The following is a 20773-nucleotide window of genomic DNA, read 5'->3' as shown; positions in this document are numbered from 1 at the left end:
TACGTTTTTGCAATGCTGAGAGGATCTGCAGAGCCGTATGCATTTTCAAAGAAATCAATTAGTTCTTCCTGGGTTAAATATCCGTTGTCAGAATTATCTTGGAAAAAAGAACTAGTGCATTTAATAAGATCTTCTGCTAAAGTCTTATTATCTTCAGGAATAGTTTTTGCTTTCTTAGATTTACGCAGAGGTTCTTTAAATGGGTTCTGGTCTACTGATGTTGAAGGAGACGTTATTTCTGACACCGCTCGTTTAGACGATTGAGTGTCAGAGGGTGTAGGAGGTTGATTTTGGCTGTGATTATTCATTTCAACATTATCTGGCTGGATAGGTGTTTGAATGGGATTTGAATCAAATAGAGAAGTATTGGTTGTTTCTTTTGATTGTGGACTGGTGGATTGTTGCGAAGATTGTGAAGGATGGATAGTTGGCTGAGCATCTGTTATGATAGGGTGGCAATTTTGGATATAATTTGGTTGAGCAGTAGGTGATGAATTTTCGATAGATGTTTGAGTGTTTGTATTTTTTTTGCACTGAGAGGCTAGATGACCTTGTTCTTTACAAATGTAACAAGACTGTTTTTCAAGTGAAAAATAAATTCGATAATTGATTTGTTCATAGTTAATTAATATAGACTCAGGAATATTTTCCAGATTTTTAGGAGAAATGTAAGTATAGCGTCGGAAACTCAAGATATGCTTAAATAAAGAGTTAGTTGTACCTATTCTTAGAAAATCCAATGGAGTTATTTGATGAATTGCAAAATTTTGTAGTTGAGTCTCTATAATACTGTGAGGTATTGATGGGGGGACATTAGAAATTATCAGTTTTTCGCTTGGTGTGACTAACTTCCTGGCTTGGATACGTTCCTGATTGATTACTATTGTTCCATTATCTGTTCTTAAAAATTCGGTGACTGTTTCTTCAGTAGTAAAATATACGCAAATACGATCATTTACAATCCTGGAAATGGCGAGAATTTTATTGGGATCGACTTTAGTTGCTATGGCATTTAAATAATCTTCAATTTTTGTATTTGGAAGTGAATTGAATAAAATGGCTTGGTTTTTGCTTGCGAATTTTTTGTTAGGTTGAGTCAGAGCGGTTGAATATAATTTTGATTGATTGGATGGATTAATGACATCTTGAGAATTTTGAAGTTCAGAAGATCTCTCCTCTGAAATTTCCTGCATATTGGGCCTATGTTGCCTGATTACGGCCCTTGTGCTTGGACAGGTTCATTAGTAATTAAGCTACTTAATTACCTCGTTACTGGTATTTATAACCGTTGTTTACTGTTTGTTGATTAAAAAATAGTAATAAAGATGATCTAACTTACAGTTTGATCCCAAAATCGGATTAAGCACTATATAATACACTATTATACCAACTTTGATAATTTTCTAACAAGTAAAACCACCTTAATTTTGATAAAAACTAAGAGCTAATCGGAAACACTGTTTACTAGTTAAGAAACCAGTTTCGAAAAAACTCAAACAAAGTTTGTTAAATTACTTTATCTTTATTTGTGTTAAAGTTATCCCCGTTTGAATTTATAATTTTCTCAAAACATGTCTACATTAATTTGTTTATTCACGGTTTGCAAGTACTTGGAGGGGATACGAGAAACGATCGTGCGCGAATAGCGGAAAAATGTGAAAAATGTGAACAGCCGTAGCGCAACGGCATGACAACTGGTCTCATAAGCCAGAGCGCCTGGGTTCGAGCCCCAGCACAGAGAATCCATTTTTCATTTCTAAAAATGATACGAGCTGTTCACCGTGCCTCGGAGAGTACGTTAAGCCGTCGGCCCCCCTGGGCTAGTGTTAACATCGACACTAGTTACTAGAAACAGGGTTAAAGATGTAAATGGCGCCGGAACCTGTCCGAAAGGATCTCCCCGGCAAAAATGCCATACAGATGCAAATGTATTATTATTTATTAGCGGAAAAATGTTGCAACTTTCTTAAATAATTCATATTGTCAAATGAAATTGTCAAATTGACGTATAGTTCATACCTACTGTCACTGAAGAAGAAAAATTATATGTTACTCCATAATATTGATATAATATGCAATTATTATATAAAAGTAAATTTATTAATTGTATTTTGCTTGCAGTACTGCATTTTAGTAATTAATTTTATTTGCTACATACAATTGTTTACCTTTTAATAACATAACCTCAGTCTTACTTTTTCTTCTTATAATTTTTTTTGGGCAAAGGTCTTGACAATTATCCAGCAACCAGGACCTATATGATTGGCCAATATAATTAAAAGTGCGAAAAAAGGTGTCGCTTTTTCGAACTTGCACGGTCCCAAGAAGTGTTTCAAGCCATTTTGAGCCATAAACATTAATTTATACTTTAATTAACAGTAATGATAGAGCAATTCAAAAGGAACATCTTGAGCTTAGGAAAATGTTCGTAGGTTTATTTTTGGCCAAGATAAATATTATATTAATAGCGCGCTCTGAGACGCAAGATCGGCTCACAGCGAAAACGTTCGCGCGCGAATTCTTATAATTAAATCATCATAAAGTACCTCGTATCACCTTTCATTCTATTTACTTTTTCTTCTGTTTTTTGTACTAAATGAGAAAAAAAAACATGAAAAACTAAGATTTCAGAAATATAACCTAAAAGGAAGTTGATCTTATGTATTAATAATATTTTTACAAACATTTTTTTGCATGCATCTGCGTCGAAATATACAGGAAATCTTAGCCTTTTTACATCTAAGTATATTTTTATATTATCTACAGTCGGAAAAATGAAAGAATACCCATGAACGAACATATAAAACACGCTGTATTTTCCTGTCATCGTGCCACAAAGAAAATTGCCCAGCGCAAGTATACAGGGTGAGTTTTTAGTGCGGGATCGCTCGATAACTCCATTACGGTATAAAATATCGAGAAAAGTTATTTAAACAAAATGTAGGCAATGACACTCTCCACGCTTGGAAAATATGTCCATTTATACAGGGTGATCAGTAACTGCTTGGTATATCAAACATATAATTTTTTAAATGGGACACCCTATATATTTTTTCATATTTATATTCCCCTCATAATTCTTGTTCATATAATATATGGTTTTGCATTACTATACAGAGTATTTAACAAGTTATGACCATTTTTATTTCGAAATCACTGTGAGATTAACACCCTGTATATAAAGAAGTAATTCGTAGACAATAATTTGTTTTATGTAATAAGATAAACAATATACTGTAGTTTTTAAATTAAGTCCAATTCACATCATTCACGAGTATTTGTATACAGGGTGAACTACAAAACCAAATTACAATTTTCTCTATTTTTTTAAATGGATCACCCTATATTTTATTTTTCAACATTATTGTATTTAATATACTCTTTCATTTTTATATAGCATTCCCTATATCTAAACTGATTACTTTCCGAGATATTTTTAGTTTTCTTCAAATTTCGGGAATACATTCAATTTTTCTAGTAGAATTAAGTTAGTATTGAGTGATAATTAAACAAAATGATTTTTATTCAATAAATAACTAACACAAAATATAAACCATAGCAATATGCAGTGAATATACCAATAAATGTGATATTAAGAAATTATCATATTTCCCTAATATACAAGAATCGTAAAATTCCTACAAAAAAACTTTGTATTGTAAATAAAAATATAACAAGATTATTTTTATTTAATAAATAACTTACATGAAACATAAATCAAAACAATATACAACTGATGTAACAGTTTTTAGATTGGTATATCAACAGCATTCTAAGCCAAGAATTTTTTAGTAGAACATTCATTTTTATAAGCACTTTTAAACTACAAAACAAAATTACGATTTTCTCAATTTTTTTTAATAGATCTCCCTATATTTTATTTTTTTGAAATATTGTATTTATGATACTCTTTCATTTTTATATAGCATCTCCTATACCTAAACTTATATTATTAGTTTCTGAGATATTTTTAGTTTTCTTCATTTGCCGGGAATACATTCAATTATTCTTATAAATATAAATAGCTTAACAAATAAGTATTATGTAATAATATAACAAATATTTTCATTCAATAAATAACTAACAAAAAAATAATAAACCATAACAAAATTTAATGAATGTACCAATTAATGTGATGTTAAGGATATAAGTCTAAAGTAAATGTTGAAAATGACCACTTTCAACGTCTATGCAATTTTGTAACCGATATTCAAATGACCGAGCCACATTTCTAACATTTTTGTAAGTCAATATTATTAAAAGCTTCTTCTATTCTATTTTTCATATCATCAAGCGTTGTTGGATGCTTCTGGTATACAAGGTTTTTTATATAGCCCCACTTGAAAAAAATCAATTTTGGAAGAACTGGAGCACTGTCGTATAAAAACCTCAACCGTCAAAAAATGTGGACCAATCACATAATCTCTAACAATATCACCTTAAACATTTATAGATCACCTAGTTTGAGTGTTAACAAAGTAGGGATTTCTTATTGATGCATATTAATGAAATTTAATATGAAAATTATATTATTAATAACTGCGGGTCACAATCTGCTATTAGGAATGTGTTACTAAAAACTTCTTGGCTTAGAATGCTGTTGATACAATAATCTAAAAACTATTAAATTAGTTGTATATTGTTTTGAAGTATGTTTTGTGTGAGTTGTTTATTAAATAAAAATAATCTTGTAATTTTATTATACACAACATACCTATTTTTTTTTGTAGGAATTGTATGATTCTTGTATATTAGGGAAATATGATAATTCCTTAATATCACATTTATTGATACATTCATTGCATATTGCTATGGTTTATATTTTGTGTTAGTGATTTATTGAATAAAAATAATTTTGTTTAATTATCATTCAATACCAACTTATTTCTACTAGAAAAATTGAATGTATTCCCGAAAGTTGAAGAAAACTAAAAATATCTCCGAAAGTAATAAGTTTAGATATAGGGAATCCTATATAAAAATGAAAGAGTATAATAAATACAATATTTTTGAAAAATAAAATATAGGGTGATCCATTTTAAAAAAATAGAGAAAATCGTAATTTGGTTTTGTAGTTCACCCTGTAAACAAACATTCGTCAATGATTTCAATTGAACTTAATTTAAAAACTACAGTATATTGTTTATCTTACTACATAAAACAAATCATTGTCTATGAATTACTTCTTTATATACAGGGTGTTAATCTCATAGGGATTTCGAAATAAAAATGGTCATAACGTGTTAAATACTCTGTATAGTAATGCAAAACCCTATATTATATGAACAAGAGTTATGAGGGGAATATAAATATGAAAAATATATTGGGTGTCCCATTTAAAAAATTATATGTTTGATATACCACGCTGTTATTGATCACCCTGTAGAAATGGACATATTTTCCAAGCGTGGAGAATATCATTGCCTACATTTTTTCTAAATAACTTTTTTCGATATTCTATACCGTAATGGAATTATCGACCGATCCCGCACTAAAAACTCACCCTGTATGTAGTAATAATTATTACATGTAATTGCGCTGGCCAATTTTTTGTATGACACGGTGACAGGAAAATACAGCGTGTTTTATATGTTCGTTCATGGGTATTCTTTCATTTTTCCTACTGTAAGTAAGTTTTTAGAGCAATTTTTAGAGTTACATGGTGGTACCAAGTCTGTTCTTGGGAGCATTAAAATTATAATTTTTTGTTAAAAAAAGTGGATCGTGTTCTTTTGCAGCATCATTATTGCATATAAAACGAGATTTTATGTAGCGGCGTACACACAATTGGCTTGCGAAAGAACTAAATCCACTTTTATATGGATATCATATTAATAATGGGCCTCGTAAGCCCTAAGAAGTTTTAATTTTAATGCCTCCAAGAACAGACTTACTACCACCATGTAACTGTAAAAATTGCTCTAAAAACTTATGTAGATGTAAAAAAGCTGAGAAATAATGAGCACCAATATACTCAACTAATAGTGAAAGGAAAGATCCAGGGAAAGAGAGGACTAGGAATGAAAAGACTATCGTGGCTAAGAAACATCCGACAATGGACAGGGCTAAATTTTGAACAGTTGAAGAGATATACGAGTTAAGCGAAAAAGTTAAGTTAAGTAAAAAACAGCGGAAAATACATGGGGGATTAGGCTTTGGAAATAGAAATGAAGCTGGAGATGACATGCTTGAATTAGTAACAGCATTGGATATGGCGACTGATGCAACACATTCTTTAAAAAGAGAGAAACTCAACTTATTACCTACAAAAGTGGACAACATCAATCCCAAATAGACTACTTCATGATAAGGAAAGAAGACATACGTGAATGCAAGGACTGCAAGGTAATAATTAGTGAGGCAGTAAGAAAACAACATAAGCTGCTTGTTCTGGACATCGAAGTAAAAAGCTAAACTAAACAAAAATATCGGATGTGACCACAAAAAATCAAGTGGTGGATGCTAAAAGATGAGAAAGAAGGTCTATTCAGGGAAAGAATAGTAGAAAAATATGTTGGAACATGACAGAAAGCCCTAACACAATTTGGAGAAAAATGGCCAATATTATTAGAGAGACGGCTGTTGAAATACTTGGGAAAACGTCAGGAAAGAAGTTTGAGGATAAAGAGACTTGGTGGTGGTCAAATGAAGTACAAGGAAAAATAAAAGAGAAGGGAAAATTATATAAAAAGTGGCAAGAAACCAGATTGGACATAGATCTTCAAAACTATGTGGTCGCCAAAAAGGAAGCGAAAGTAGCAGTAGCAAAAGCTAAAGCAGAAGCGTATTCAAACCTATACGATCAACTTGATACCAGGGAAGTCGAAGCAAAGATATACAGGGTGTCCAGAAACTCTACCGACAAACGAAGACAGGAGATTCCTCAGATAATTTTAAGACAATTTAACTCAATTCACCTAGTCCGAAAATGCTTCTTAAGGGAGCTAGAGCTCTTTGAAAATGGCGTCATGAAATTAGTTTTTCTTAAATACCTCCAGAACGCTTCTATTTAGAAAAACGAAAATTAGTATGCATATTTACTTTTCAGAGATGAATCGATTCCATTCATTGCAAATTTCTAGTACTGGTCATAGGCGTGCGTTTTGGGTAGAGCAACGGGTATTTTATCGCAAACTTTTTTCCCCTTAACTTTTATGCATTTTTGACACCGGAGTATTAAATTGTGAGGTATTCTAGTACTAAAAGGTACTCTTGATTTAAGTCGATAGGACACACCGTTTTCTAGGAAAATCGATTTGAAAGTTTTTCGTTCTTGGAATTTGAAAGAAAATTGAAAGAACTTTTCAACAAAAAACGAAGTATTTTACCAACATAAAGTAAAAGTAACCTTTAGTACTCGAATACCTCATAATTTAATAATCTAGTGTCAAAAATGCTCAAAAATTCAAGACAAAAAAGTTATGCTATAAAATAACTGTTGACCTATCCAAAACGGACGCCCATGATCAGTACTAGAAATTCGCAATTAATGAAATCGATTTATCTCTGGAATATAAATAAATGTACCAGTTTTCGTCTTTCTAAACAGTTTTTTTTTTGAATTTTTTTTTTAATTCAAAAAGCGAAAAGTTTTCAAATCGATTTTTCTAGAAAACGGTGTGTCCTACCGATTTAAAACAAGAGTACCTTTTAGTACTAAAATACTTCCCAATTTAATAATCCAGTATCAGAAATGTATAAAAGTTAAAGATACAAAAGTTATGCGATAAAATAACCGTTGCCCTACCCAAAACGGACGCCTATGATCGGTACTAGAAATTTGCAATGGATGGATTAGATTTATATCTTGAAGATAAATATGTGTACCAATTTTTGTTTTTCTAAATAGAAGCGTTCTGGAGGTATTTAAGAAAATCTAATTACAAGACGCCATCTTCAAAGAGCTCTAGCTCCCTTAGGAAGCATTTTCGGACTAAGTGAATTGGGTTAAATTATCTTAAAATTATCTGAAGAATCTCCTGTCTTCGTTTGTCGGTAGAGTTTCTGGACACCCTGTATAAAATAGCCAAACAGAGAGCAAAGAAAGCAAGTGATTTTAATCAGATTAGCTGATGTATCCGAGATGAAAATAATAAAATACTAATTCACGAAAAAAATGTCAAAAAGAGATGGAGAAAGTATTTTGACAGTTTATTAAATGAAGAATTTGACAGACAGCCTGTGGAGTTAACGGAGACAGTAACAGCAATGGTTACCAGAATAACAAACGAGGAAGTGGCTCAAGCGCTTCAAAAAATAAAGAAAGGAAAAGCAGTCGGACCAGATGATATTCCTGGGGAAGTATAGAGAGCATTGGGAGAGACAGGAATAAGTTGGCTAGCATTTCTACTTAAGAGGATCGGTACGTATTTTCTGCTGCAATGCTATTCAAATGGGGATTCATTTTTTTCAAATCCTGAGAAAACTAATAAGTATTTTTGAAAAATTTAAACGCAGAATGAAAGATTACGTTATTAGCGAGGGCCGAAAGTCCCTGAGAACTTCTATAATGTTTATTTTAATAAGTTACAGGGGTGAAAAAACTAAGAGAAAATTTAGTGTGATTTTTAATTTCAAATATCTCATTCAAAATAAACTTTCTATTTATTCTAAGGGACTTTCGGCCCTCGGTAATAATTTAGTCTTTCATTCTGCGTTTAAATTTTTCAAAAATATTTATTGGTTTTTTCAGGATTTGAAAAAAATGAACACAATGCCGTGGTAATATTTTCCAAATCTGTCTTTGTCTTACAACGCACTCAACCGAATATAATATTGTCAGCATATATTATCAGTCAGAAATTGATTAAATATTATTGATATATAGTGTATTTGATAAATAATTGATTTAAGACGTGAACTTAATAAAAAGTTATTTATTGTGTATTATTTGTGGAAGATCCAAGCAGAGAATACATCAGATATATCCTGTGATCCAAGTATTTTGTTGTTAGAGATGTTAAAAATTGTAAGCGTTCCAAAATAACAACATATTACTAAAAAATCACTTTAACACTTTTCCTCTTTTCTCGATTGCTTATTAGTTTTTGTTGTACAAATAAATTATTACAATCACTGAAAACATAGTTAGTGAAAAAATTATCACATTTATTAACTGAATTAATAATTTGCAATTATAAAAATAACAGTTATCCAAGAACATTCAAAAGCCATCTCTTTAAATTAATTATGACATTTTCAAGTAGAATGACATTCTAGTAATGTTTACATATCCACACCAGTGTGAATTTTATTACACGTAATTTGCCGTGTAAAGACAGAAAAAGTAGGGATACACGTAAAATATTTGCGAATTATGTACCCATAGCCTTAATACAATTATGGAAGTTGGACAAATGCCAGACGAATGGAGAAGCAGTATATAAATACCTCTCTACAAAAACAAGGGAGGCATACAACAATATACAAATTACAGGGCTATAAAACTAATTAGCCACACCATGAAAATATGGGAGAGAGTAATTGCAAACAATAGATGCAATTTTCATTGTAAGGCAACTGATGGAAAAATACAGGAATAAAGAGACCAACGCTCATATGGTATTAATTGATCTTGAGAAAGCATATGATAGAGTTCCTCGAGAGATTCTGTGGTGGGCACTCAATAAGAAAGGAGTCCCTGACGAATATGTAAAGATTGTGAGAGATACGTATGAGGGAGTAATGATTGGTGTTAGGACAGGTGTGGGAGACACTGATAAATTTCAGGTGAAAGTAGGACTGCACCAAAGCTCGGTGCTTAGTCCTTATTTATTCTCATTAGTTTTGGACCAAACAGCGAAACTACAGGGTAGCATTCCATGGTGCCTAATGTATGCTGATGATGTAGTGTTAATAGGAAATAGTGAAAGAGACTGAGAACAAAAACTGGAACAGTGGAGACAAGCTCTGGAGGAAAAAGGTTTAAAACTTAGTAGGACAAAAACAGAGTATTTGGAATGTTCATTTAAAGATGGAGTTACTACAAATAAAATGGTATCTTTGGATGATGAAATGATTGTGAAAAGCAATAGTTTTAAGTACCTAGGATCGGCATTACAGAGTTATGGAGAAATAGATGAAGATGCATGCAGTAGAATTAGGGCTGGATGGATGAAGTGGAAAGAAGCGAGTGGTGTGTTGTGTCACAGAAAAATTCCAATGAAGCTGAAGGGACAATTCTATAAAACAGCCATAAGACCGGCTATGATGTACGGAACGGAAGGTTGGGCAGTGAAAAAGAAAGAGGAACAATGAATGCATGTGGCGGAAATGAGAATGCTTAGATGGATGAGTGGAGTGACAAAGAAGGATAAAATTAGAAATGAGTATATTAGGGGAAGTCTAGGTGTGGCATCAATTGATGCCAAAATGAGAGAGCATAGGTTAAGATGGTTTGGTCATGTTCAACGTCGAGACGTTAATCACCCAATACGAAGAATAGCTGAAGTGTAGATTCCTGGAAGGAGTAGGAGAGGAAAACCAAAGAAGACCTGGGGAGACGATAAGGCAGGACATGTTGGTAAAGGGGATTAACATTGGTATGACCCAAGATAGAATTGTGTGAAGAAATGCAATTAGGGAAGCCGACCCGGCATAGGGATAAGGCGAAGAGAATGATAACAGGAGAAAACAGCGTCCAGAAATATGAACAAACAGTGCGCAATACGAATGTAAACAAATATAATTTGGAAAGTCTAAATAATGAATCCACCAAATTTCTGTACAAACTCAGATTGGCTACAAAACTATACTCTCAAATAAAAAACTGTATCCATTATGCAGCACAAGAGGTCAAAGCGTATAAGAAAAATATGGGAAAAACCAAGGTCCGGAATGGTGGTCACAAGAAATAAGAGAGTTGATAGATACCAAAAAGAGAGCATACTGTACAGTATCTAACAAAAACATAAGAGAGATGTCGCTATTTTGCGTCTCAAAAGGTGGAATCATTGCATCGCGATGGTTTCCCTTAAATAGGCAGGGTTGTTGATATTTGGTTTGGAGTTGTGACTGCATAGCTTCACTGAGGATGCATAGATGCTGAAATAACTATATGGAGATGGTGGTCCAACTCTGGATCAGGTGAAAACAAAAACTGCCTTTATCTAAAAACATCAGACTTCACTTATGCTGATTTACTAAAGAACCAGCGATACACAATAAACAGAAGTGAAACCAGTCCCTGAAACCAATGCTTGCTCACAGTGTATTATGTAAATTAATGTAATTATTATTACTAGAAGTGTTTATCCCCAATACCCCCAATGTTTTATACACAATAAACAGAAGTGAAACCAGTCCCTGAAACCAATGCTTGCTCACAGTGTATTATGTAAATTAATGTAATTATTATTACTAGAAGTGTTTATCCAGGACACATATAGGACTGAAACTATTGTACTAAATAATTATAAATTAAAAATAATAAGTAAAAATGAATCACTATGTCCACATATTGTTTTTAAGAAACACCCTGTAGGCAGAAAACAAAATACATGTATTTATAGCATTTTCAGGGTTATTCAAAGAGGATAAATCCCAAAATAAATACCTACTTCGAAATGACTTGAGTATGTGATGAAACTGTTGAAAGCTGAAATACAGTTTTATAGAAAATAAAATACTTTCGACATACTAAAACCTATAGCGACATCTACTGAAAACTGTAGGAACTAATTCTATAAATAAAGTGTATTATAAGTTTATCTTTTTTATGAAAACAAGTTTAAATGTCTGAGTATAGAGGTCAGTACGGTATATATTTTAATACAATTCAATTATTTAAGGGGGTAGGAGCAAGATCTTGGTCCAATGCTATTTAAATGCATTCATTTTTTTGGAATCCTGAGAAAACTTTTTTTGAAAATTTTAAAAATTTTAATTTTTTGAATGAGAGATTACATTATTAGACCATGGTATTTAATTAAGCACTAAAAACACCGTAATAAATCTATTTTTAAATCCAGCACCTAGAGACTTGAACCTTTTTACACAGTGTTCAGGATGACATCACGAAAAAAGTCTACTATACAAAAATGATTGGAAATGCATAATTGCACTTTATAGTGCATAAAATGCAAGCATCCAAAAGTACATAAACATGTCCAAATGCGGTATATCATGGGCCAGATTTTGTGATTAAGGGGGTTTTTGGTGTTGGTAAACGTGAATACGTAATCAAAACCAACCCCCACCCACCTGGTGCTTAGGATTACTGCTAAGGCATGTCGTTTGCAGTGGCGGCTCGTGATGTTTACAATAGGGGAGGCTATACCTAACTCTAAAATATCTAGACAAATTTGCACTAGCAAAAAAATGCGCCAAAAAATGTAATGTAAGGCCCCATTTTTTGACAATTTTTTATTTACATTTCATAATATCATCATAATTCATAATTTCATAATATCATATCATTTTAAAAATAATTAGTCTAATTAATAATAATATATAATAATAATCTAAATAATACCAAAGTTTGTGTCGTTTATTTGTTAACAATTCCATCTTTGTAAGTAGATATGCATATCAAAATAAATACAGATTTGAAGTTTTGCAGTCCATACAGGTTGAAGGTTCACATTTTTTAAGATACTCAACTGATTTTTTTTAATTATAAACGCGGCCTGCTGCGAATCCAAAAACATGATAAATTACCGATATTTTGCTTTGCGTTACAAATATCGGAAAAAGTTATTTTATCAAGTTGTTCCAAATGTTATTCTAACCCCAAATACCAAATTTCATAACAAAATTCGCACTTTTAGTTTTTTCATTATTTTTAGTCAGGACCCTAAAATTCGTTGTCTCGAGATGCACGCAACGGCAACGGAGCCGAGAAGCTAGTTAGCCTCCGTTGGTAAATCTCCGGGCAGCGTGTGATGGCACCGTAGATGCCACTGTTAGGAGACCGGGTCTCCTTAAACGCCTGCTGCGCTGCGCGGAGCATCAGCAACGGAGACTGGCCGGCTTCTCGGCTCCGTTCATGCATCTCGGGATAACCCAGGGTCCTGCCTACAATAATAATTAAAAAAACTGAGACGCAATCGGCGTTCTAATGCTAATGCTCCGTGCGTATGGATATTTAGTGATAATGGAATTTACATGTTGTATAATAGTGAAGGTGCTTGTTGTTTTTCGCGATTCAAGATAACCAAAACAGTGTAGCGTGTGTAAAAAATTTATGGGGAGGCTAAGCCTCCCTTGCTTCCTCTGACGAGCCGCCACTGGTCGTCTGCTAATGTTTCGAGGGTTCTTGGCACTTAGGTAATTGATGCAAACAGATTACTCGGAGGTTTTGGGATCGCTGAATACAAATACGTCAACAGAACCGGCCTTCGGAGCACCGTGTGTCCAGGATCAAGGAGTTTCGAGGGTTTTTGGGAAATAAATTGATACAAATAGAATACTCGGGGGTTTTTTGGTGTTGCTGAACACGAATATGACATCAGACCTGGCCCTCGGAGCACCTAATGCCCAGTGTGACTGATATTTACGTCATCTTCTGGAATTTAGAGAGGTTTCGGTTGCAGATTTGGATTCTTTAGCTACGTAAAAATAAGCAACTTTTATTCGAGACATTTTTTTCGAATTATGGATAGATGGCGCTATAATCGGAAAAAACGATTGTTGGAAATGGAAAATGATATTAAAAAAATGGAAAATTCCCCACTTTATGGAAAACTTAACTTAATTTTTTCTGGTTTTAGGACCTACTCTTCACAACCCAATAGGTCCCCATAACGCTCAAGTAACTGCAAATTTAGCATACTTTCGTCCCCTACTATAATAATCACTCAACTCAAAGAAAAATAGCTTCAAAAATGATTAGTTTATATCTATTTAGCACTTCTTATAATATTTTGTTAACAAATTGCTTTGAAATTCGTGTTTTACTTAATTTTAATCTCCGGTGCAAAAAGGAGGCAACTCCAAAGTTTTCGTAGTCAAACAGTTTTAAAATTGCTAAAATAGAGTTATGTCTTTTTGCACCAGTGCCTTTAATTATTCTTTCTTATTAAAACTGTTCATTGTCTACGCGTAAGTAGTACCATGATATTGCAATGCTCAGCCCTCTAAAGGAGCGTTACCTTACTACGTACTCCAATATTAATTAAATAAATTTTATGAAATAAAATAATTTTAATGTTCTATATTATTTGACTAATAAACCTATTGATAATACTTACAGATTTCACTGAATAGCTGTCTGTTTTTGAATAATGTCCATCGCTATCGGGAGAATACCGGACGTTTCTCTGGCCATATCCAGAATAATTTGATCCTATTCCTGATGATCCTGAAACTGTATTTTGGAGATCGGCAAGCAGAGCATCTGTAAAGAAAAACAAATGTTAGACAGTGTTTGTAGTTTGAAAAACAATTAAGTTGATATTGGAAGTTTGTAGCCTATGGGTTTATATAAAAAATTTAAAATAGCACTAGCCTTATTACCTCTATTAATTTCCATTAATTATTATTAATTTTCCAGACTACCCTGTAAAACTCCTAAACTGCATACTATTTACATTCAGCTTCTTACACATAAATCTGTCCATGGTGATTTTTAATCGAAAATGTATCATAATTATCTTTAGAAATCAGAAACACATTTTAAACACTTTTATTTATTTGTGGTTCTAGTTTTCTAGAACCACACGAGACGAAACAATTAGATAAAACCTAAAACTAGAACCAATCAATGAAAAAATAGTAGCGGGACAACAAAACGAATGTTCGAAACGAGAGTACAGGGGAAAAACAAAAGAGGAAGACTAAGAGTTATGTGGGTAGATGTAGGGCCGCGCCGTCCACGTGTGCAATGTGTGCGACGCACACAGGCGCCAGCAATTAAGGGGCGCCACTAGAGTTGTTACAAAAAAATTTACGCAGGTCAAAAACAACACTTACCCATTTAACGACCTTGCATATCTCATAAAATTACGTAATGATTTATACAATTTGCATAAACAATAAAAATCCTGTAAAGACATGCAGCCACCGGTCCAGCAGAAATTATGCTTTAAAGCCATTGCACAAAAATTTGATAGAAATGTCTGATGCTTTATGTGATATAACACATTCTGATAAATTTGATCTTAATTCAAAATATCAAGCTAGATATTTAGGAGATAAAATATCAACATTTACATTCATATGCTCAGTCCACATATAGGTATGGTATGAAGTTCTGATGAAAGTTAACTTCGTTAGCAAAGTTTTAAAATCAAAAACAATGAATATGCAGCCTACCTTAAATTCTTTACAAGAGTTAAGGACATAGGAGCAAAATTTCGCGCCAATGTGTTTTAAATTCATTTATTTATTTTTTCAAATTCTGAGAAAACTAATACGTGTTTCTGAAACATTTAAACCTAGAATGAAAGATTGCATTGTTACCGAGGGCCGAAAATGTCCCTGAAAACTTCTATAATGTTTATTTTATTAGGTTACAGGGGTAAAAAAATTTAGTGTGATTTTTAATTTCAAATATCTCAAACTTTTTGGTTATTCTAAGGGACTTTCTGCACTAGGTAACAATGTAACCTTTCATTCTGCGTTTAAATTTTTAAAAAATTGTTTTAAAAATTTCTTTTAAACTTAAAAAATATGAATTCTTTTAAAACACATTGGAGAGAAATTTTGCGCCTGCGCCCTTAAAACAATTCTTGCTCTAGTTTCGGATAGATAGCAAATATATAGATATAAATATATATAGATATAAAATATAAGATATAAAATAGATAGATAGATATAAAATATAATGATGTTATTACTACAGCAAATGAAACTGCAGAGAAACTAGATGTGGAGCCCAGTTTTCAAAAAGACACACAGTTCGGCGTCGAAATAAAAGCAAACACTTCGATTACGAACATAAAGACGAACCGATTTTGTATCCTAAAATATCATAAAAAGTTCATTTCTTTTATTCTGTTCTCAATCAAGCATTAATTTCAGTAAATGAAAGATTTTCCATATTGGAAAATCCTGTCGATTCTTTCAAATTTTTATATAATTTAAACAAGACACTCACAATAATTAAAACTTTTGTGTAGAAATTTGTAAAAAAAATGAGATTTAATGATCATCTAGACATAGGGGGATACGATTTAATTAAGGAAATTTAAATTTTGAAAGAATTTACTGCAGTCTACCCAAATTTAGCAATAGCTAATCGCATTCTGCTTACTCTGCCCATATCTGATGCCACTGCTGAGTAATCTGTCTGGTCGTCCAAGTTTTTAAAAGTTGCATGCTTCTCTGATCTAGTCCAGAGGCTGGTTTGGGTTTTGCTGCTATAAAATACTTAAAAAGTAAGTTTGGAAACTTTTTTAGGGTCTGACTTGAGACGGAATAGGGCACTAAAGGGTTAAAAAATTATTTGAGAGCGGCCATCAGTCAAGGGCGGTTGATAAATTTATCTACCATCTACATAGAGTCGTCAGTAATAAATCAAATTCATATTTACCATATTATAAACAGATTTTTCGAACTGAAGACGCGAAAAGTTAATTTTTTTTAAAATAGCTAAGTATTTCATATTTTCCTACCTATATCTTTAGTTTTTTATGCTGTTATACCAAAGATTTATTTTTACTTAATTGTTTTAATTTACTGTATTTTCCTGTTGCATGAGTAAGAATTTATTTTTTGTTATTTATGTTATTTTTTTTTTTTTTTGGTTACAATAAATAATTGTTCATTTTGGGCGCCATTAAATGTTTTTTACACAGGCGCTACCACGTGCTGGCGCGGCACTGGGTAGATGAAATCAGGAAAGAAGTCGAGAAGAACGGATTGACATTGGAAAATGCAAGAAACCTAAGACAAGATCGGAAAGCATAGATACGACAATACCAAACTTAACTCCACCAAGCGTACACCTAAAGGTAGAAAGGCTTAGGACTAAGTAAGTAAGTAATTGTTGCGAAGGTGCCGACCGTCAACCGGTTCGTCCCCAGCCCATAAATCACTTCGAGCTGATATACGACGAGGAACATTTTTAGAAGGTTTTATTATTAACTTGATTTATTGATTTATTATGCAAATATTGTTTCTTGATTTTTCTGTACTATTCTTTTACCTGTATTATGTAAACATACAATTTCTTTCCTGAATGTTCGCGAAAGATTATGTTTCTATAAAAACGGAACAAAATTGCATATTGAGTGAGTTGTGAATTTGAAAACGTTGGTGTAGTTTGATATGTAACGGGCGCGGTATATTTTTTGTAATTAGATAAATTATTAGATTTAGTGTAATAACGTATAAAATAATTTAAATATCGTAGTTTGTAAAATAAAGGATATAAATTCAGTGTTTTTCATTTGCTTAGATGTAAGTTATTAAAAATAAATAAAGTCAAACATAATGCCTAAAAGAACATAAATTAAAAGGCAAATTAGTAAAGTCAACTGCGTAAATCGATACATAATTATTTATTTGTGTCAGGATGACGCGAAAGATCTGACGAAAATAGTCCGGAGTGTTCGGATTTGTAAGATATGGGAATTGGTAAATCCGATTTGAAATGTCCATGAAGCGTGGGCAAGTTTCTGAAGGACCAAGCAAAATACAAAATAGTAATTTGATCAACTGTTAAAGAATTGGGCTACATAAAACAACGTTTGGTAGTTTGACAGTTGCTAAAACGTTTTATAAAACGTTTTATATTACGAGGACTGAATGAAAACTCGCAAATATGGAATTAGAATAAGCTTACTGAAGACAAAATTCATGGTTTTCACAAAATATCCACGAGACAACGAAACATTTAGTCCAGAGACCCATTGCGCATCCGCTAGGAAAAATATTCTGATTCGGATTTTTTGCACAATCTTACTCAAAAAGCACCCCTTTTAACAAATTTGCATGTTGCCAGGTGCAAAAATGAGTCAAAATTTTTTTAAACGTTTTTTTTTGTTTTTTTCCTAAAATAATTTTTTTTGCATCGAACAAAGTTTTTTTAGGTTTTTTGGATCATTCCAAACATAAAAGCTATTTAGTGACTTTTCTCTAAAGTTGGTAGTTTTTGACATATAAGCGATTAAAAATTTAAAAATTGCGAAATCGGCAATTTTTAACCTTCAAAAACTATGTCTTTAAACATCGATTGATGAAATCCCGAAGAGTTTTTTGTAATACAATATCGAAAACATCTTTGTTTTTTAATTTTGATTTAATTCTGATTCAATTTTTTTCACCACCTTGCTTGAAAATATCTCCTTTTAACAAATGTTCATGTTGCCAGGATCAAAAGGCAGTCAAAAATTTTTTAAACGTTTTTTTTTTTTTGTTTTTTCCTAAAACTAGGAAATTTTTTTGCATCGGACAATTTTTTTTTAGGATCATTCCAAATAGAAAAGATCTCAAGTGACTTTTCTCTAAATGTGATAGTTTTCGAGAACTAAGCGATTGATAATTTAAAAAATTGCAAAATCGGCCATTTTTAACCCTCAAAAACTATGTGAAATCCCGAAAATTTCAATGTTACCAAGGTACGTAGATATTCTATGAGCATCGATTGATGAAATCCCGAAGAGCTTTTTGCAATACAATATCAAAAACCCCTTTGTTTTTTAATTGCTAATCAAGCGGGCGCGACACTATTTTCAACCGTTGCATGTAGATTTAAACATATGAAGTTTAAAAAAAATTAAAAATGAATAACCATTTTTAATTTCGTTGCAAAACGAAAATACAGCCGCACCATAAACTAGTCCAATCAAAGAGTGTAGCAAGCAGTTCTACCGATTTCGAAACTTAGTAATCTCTCAGCAGGAGGCACATATATGCTGCTCTCTCTGATCTAATCAAAACAAACCCCGGCGTGCAGTCACATATTGCAGCGAACGAAATGGCATAGATGCCCTAGCGGCAACTGCTAGCAAATGGCTAAGTTTTCAATCTAATGGCATATAAAACAACGTAATGTTACTCTACCTACATCCCACCAGACTGAAAACAAAGGGAACCTTCTCTGGTTACACCTCCGAGGCTTCTACAATTTGCAAGCCATAACGGATGCTGAGATTAAGGAAGAGGAGGGAATTACCATTACAAGACTATTTTAAAGGTAATTGACTTTTCTTTATATTAAATGTGACATTGCATATACCTGGCCGCGTAGAAAAAAGTTACATACTCTGGGCTAATTAGCAAAATACAGGAAAAGTTATTTACCAGCAATTTTATTGCTGGAATCGAATCTTATTATTGTATGTATTAATAATATAGGTATGCAAAGTCCGCAGATAGTGTGCTACTTTTTTTATAAACAAAATGGCGCCCGAAAATCGTGTTTTTTTCAATTTTTGCTCTATAACTCTAAAGATTTTAACTTTACACCAAAAACACTGAAATAAAAATTCACCGCAATTAAATTCTGCATAGAAACGTGTTTTTCCCGATTCACTGCGGCGAAAACTTTCCCCGGAAAAAGCGGGTTTTTCCAACAAAATCTTTAATTTTCAACTAAAATTTTAGATAAGTAATTGTTAATCAATAATTAAATAATTTGGTAATGTAAAAGCCCTTTTTGTATAGATTATAATTCCAGAAGCCGATAGAAATTGAATGAACAGTTTAGCAACAATTGAATTGTTAATTAAAAATTTACGGTCGCTATAATATATATATATATCCCGTTCACAGCGTAATACGCCTTTGGGTTCCCGTTCGCCAAGCCTGTCTATTCTGCCAGTCTTCTTCAGATAGATTTCTTGCTGACATTGCTTTTGAGATTCCTTGGATCCATGTTGTTGGTGGTCGTCCTCGTTTTCTTTTCTCTGGTGGTACCCATTCTAATATCTTTTTGGGTAGTCTTTCTTCCCCCATACGTCTAACATGTCCGTACCATATTAGTTGTTGTTTTTCGATGTCTTCTATAATTGATCTTTGTACTTTCATTTGTCTCCTGATGTCCTCATTTTTCACATGTTCTAATCTAGACTTTCCCGCTGCTCTCCTCCAAAAATCCATTTCAACTGCCAATAGGTTACCTTTAAGTTTTTGTGATAACTGCCACACTTCTGAGCCATAGACGATTACTGGTTTTAATATGGTATTATATATTCGTTTTTTCGTTTCCGGTCTTATATTTTTTTGCCATAATACTGAATTCAACGCACCTATAACTTGTTTTCCTTTGGTTATTCTGTCTTTTATGGCTTCATCACTTCGTCCTGTCTTTGTCAGTTTTACCCCCAAATATGTACATTGGTCACATTTCTTAATAGTTTCATCTTCTAAGTCGAGGTCATCTGGATTATTTTCTCCTCCTGCGCAAAGATATTGTGTTTTTTGGACATTTACTTCGAGGCCCCATTTTTTGTACTCTTCCATTAGTTTTCTAGCCATATACTCCAGGTCTTCTTTGTCTTGGGCAATAACTACCTGGTCATCTGCATAGTGCAACGTATATAACGTTTCATCCCCAATAGATAGCCCCGTCGCTATAATAACGACAATAATTATGGTGCATAAGAATAACTATGATTTTTTCATAAAAAGACACTATACCTATCTAATGTACTTTACAGAATTGAAATTGGAATATTTAAGCAGCCTCAGGAATATTTTAAAATTATAAAGAATTTTTTGGCTTATAAACAAATAGAATATCTCGAAAAATATTAAACTAAATTAAATTGTGAAAACGGTATTCGAAAAGCAGCGGCAGGACGCTTCTTTTAAAAGAAAAAACCTTTAATTATGACGAGTAGTTCCTGAGATACAATCGGTCAAAGTTGACCGGAATTTACGGCAAAGA

General features: G+C 32.6%; 1 protein-coding gene across 3 annotated transcripts in view; it reads right to left on the bottom strand.

Annotated features, from left to right (window-relative positions):
* Nucleotides 1–20773, bottom strand: part of LOC126886435 (paxillin) — a 312639-nt gene that overhangs the window by 180131 nt on the left and 111735 nt on the right. For all 3 annotated transcript variants that reach the window (XM_050653373.1, XM_050653372.1, XM_050653374.1), the window contains exon 2: nt 14190–14335. In XM_050653373.1, the coding sequence (XP_050509330.1) occupies nt 14190–14335 (146 nt within the window). The remainder of the gene's footprint in view (nt 1–14189; nt 14336–20773) is intronic.

Source organism: Diabrotica virgifera, chromosome 6 (assembly GCF_917563875.1).
Source record: "Diabrotica virgifera virgifera chromosome 6, PGI_DIABVI_V3a".
Lineage (NCBI taxonomy): Eukaryota > Metazoa > Arthropoda > Insecta > Coleoptera > Chrysomelidae > Diabrotica > Diabrotica virgifera.
This window is presented reverse-complemented; position numbering and strand designations above follow the sequence as displayed.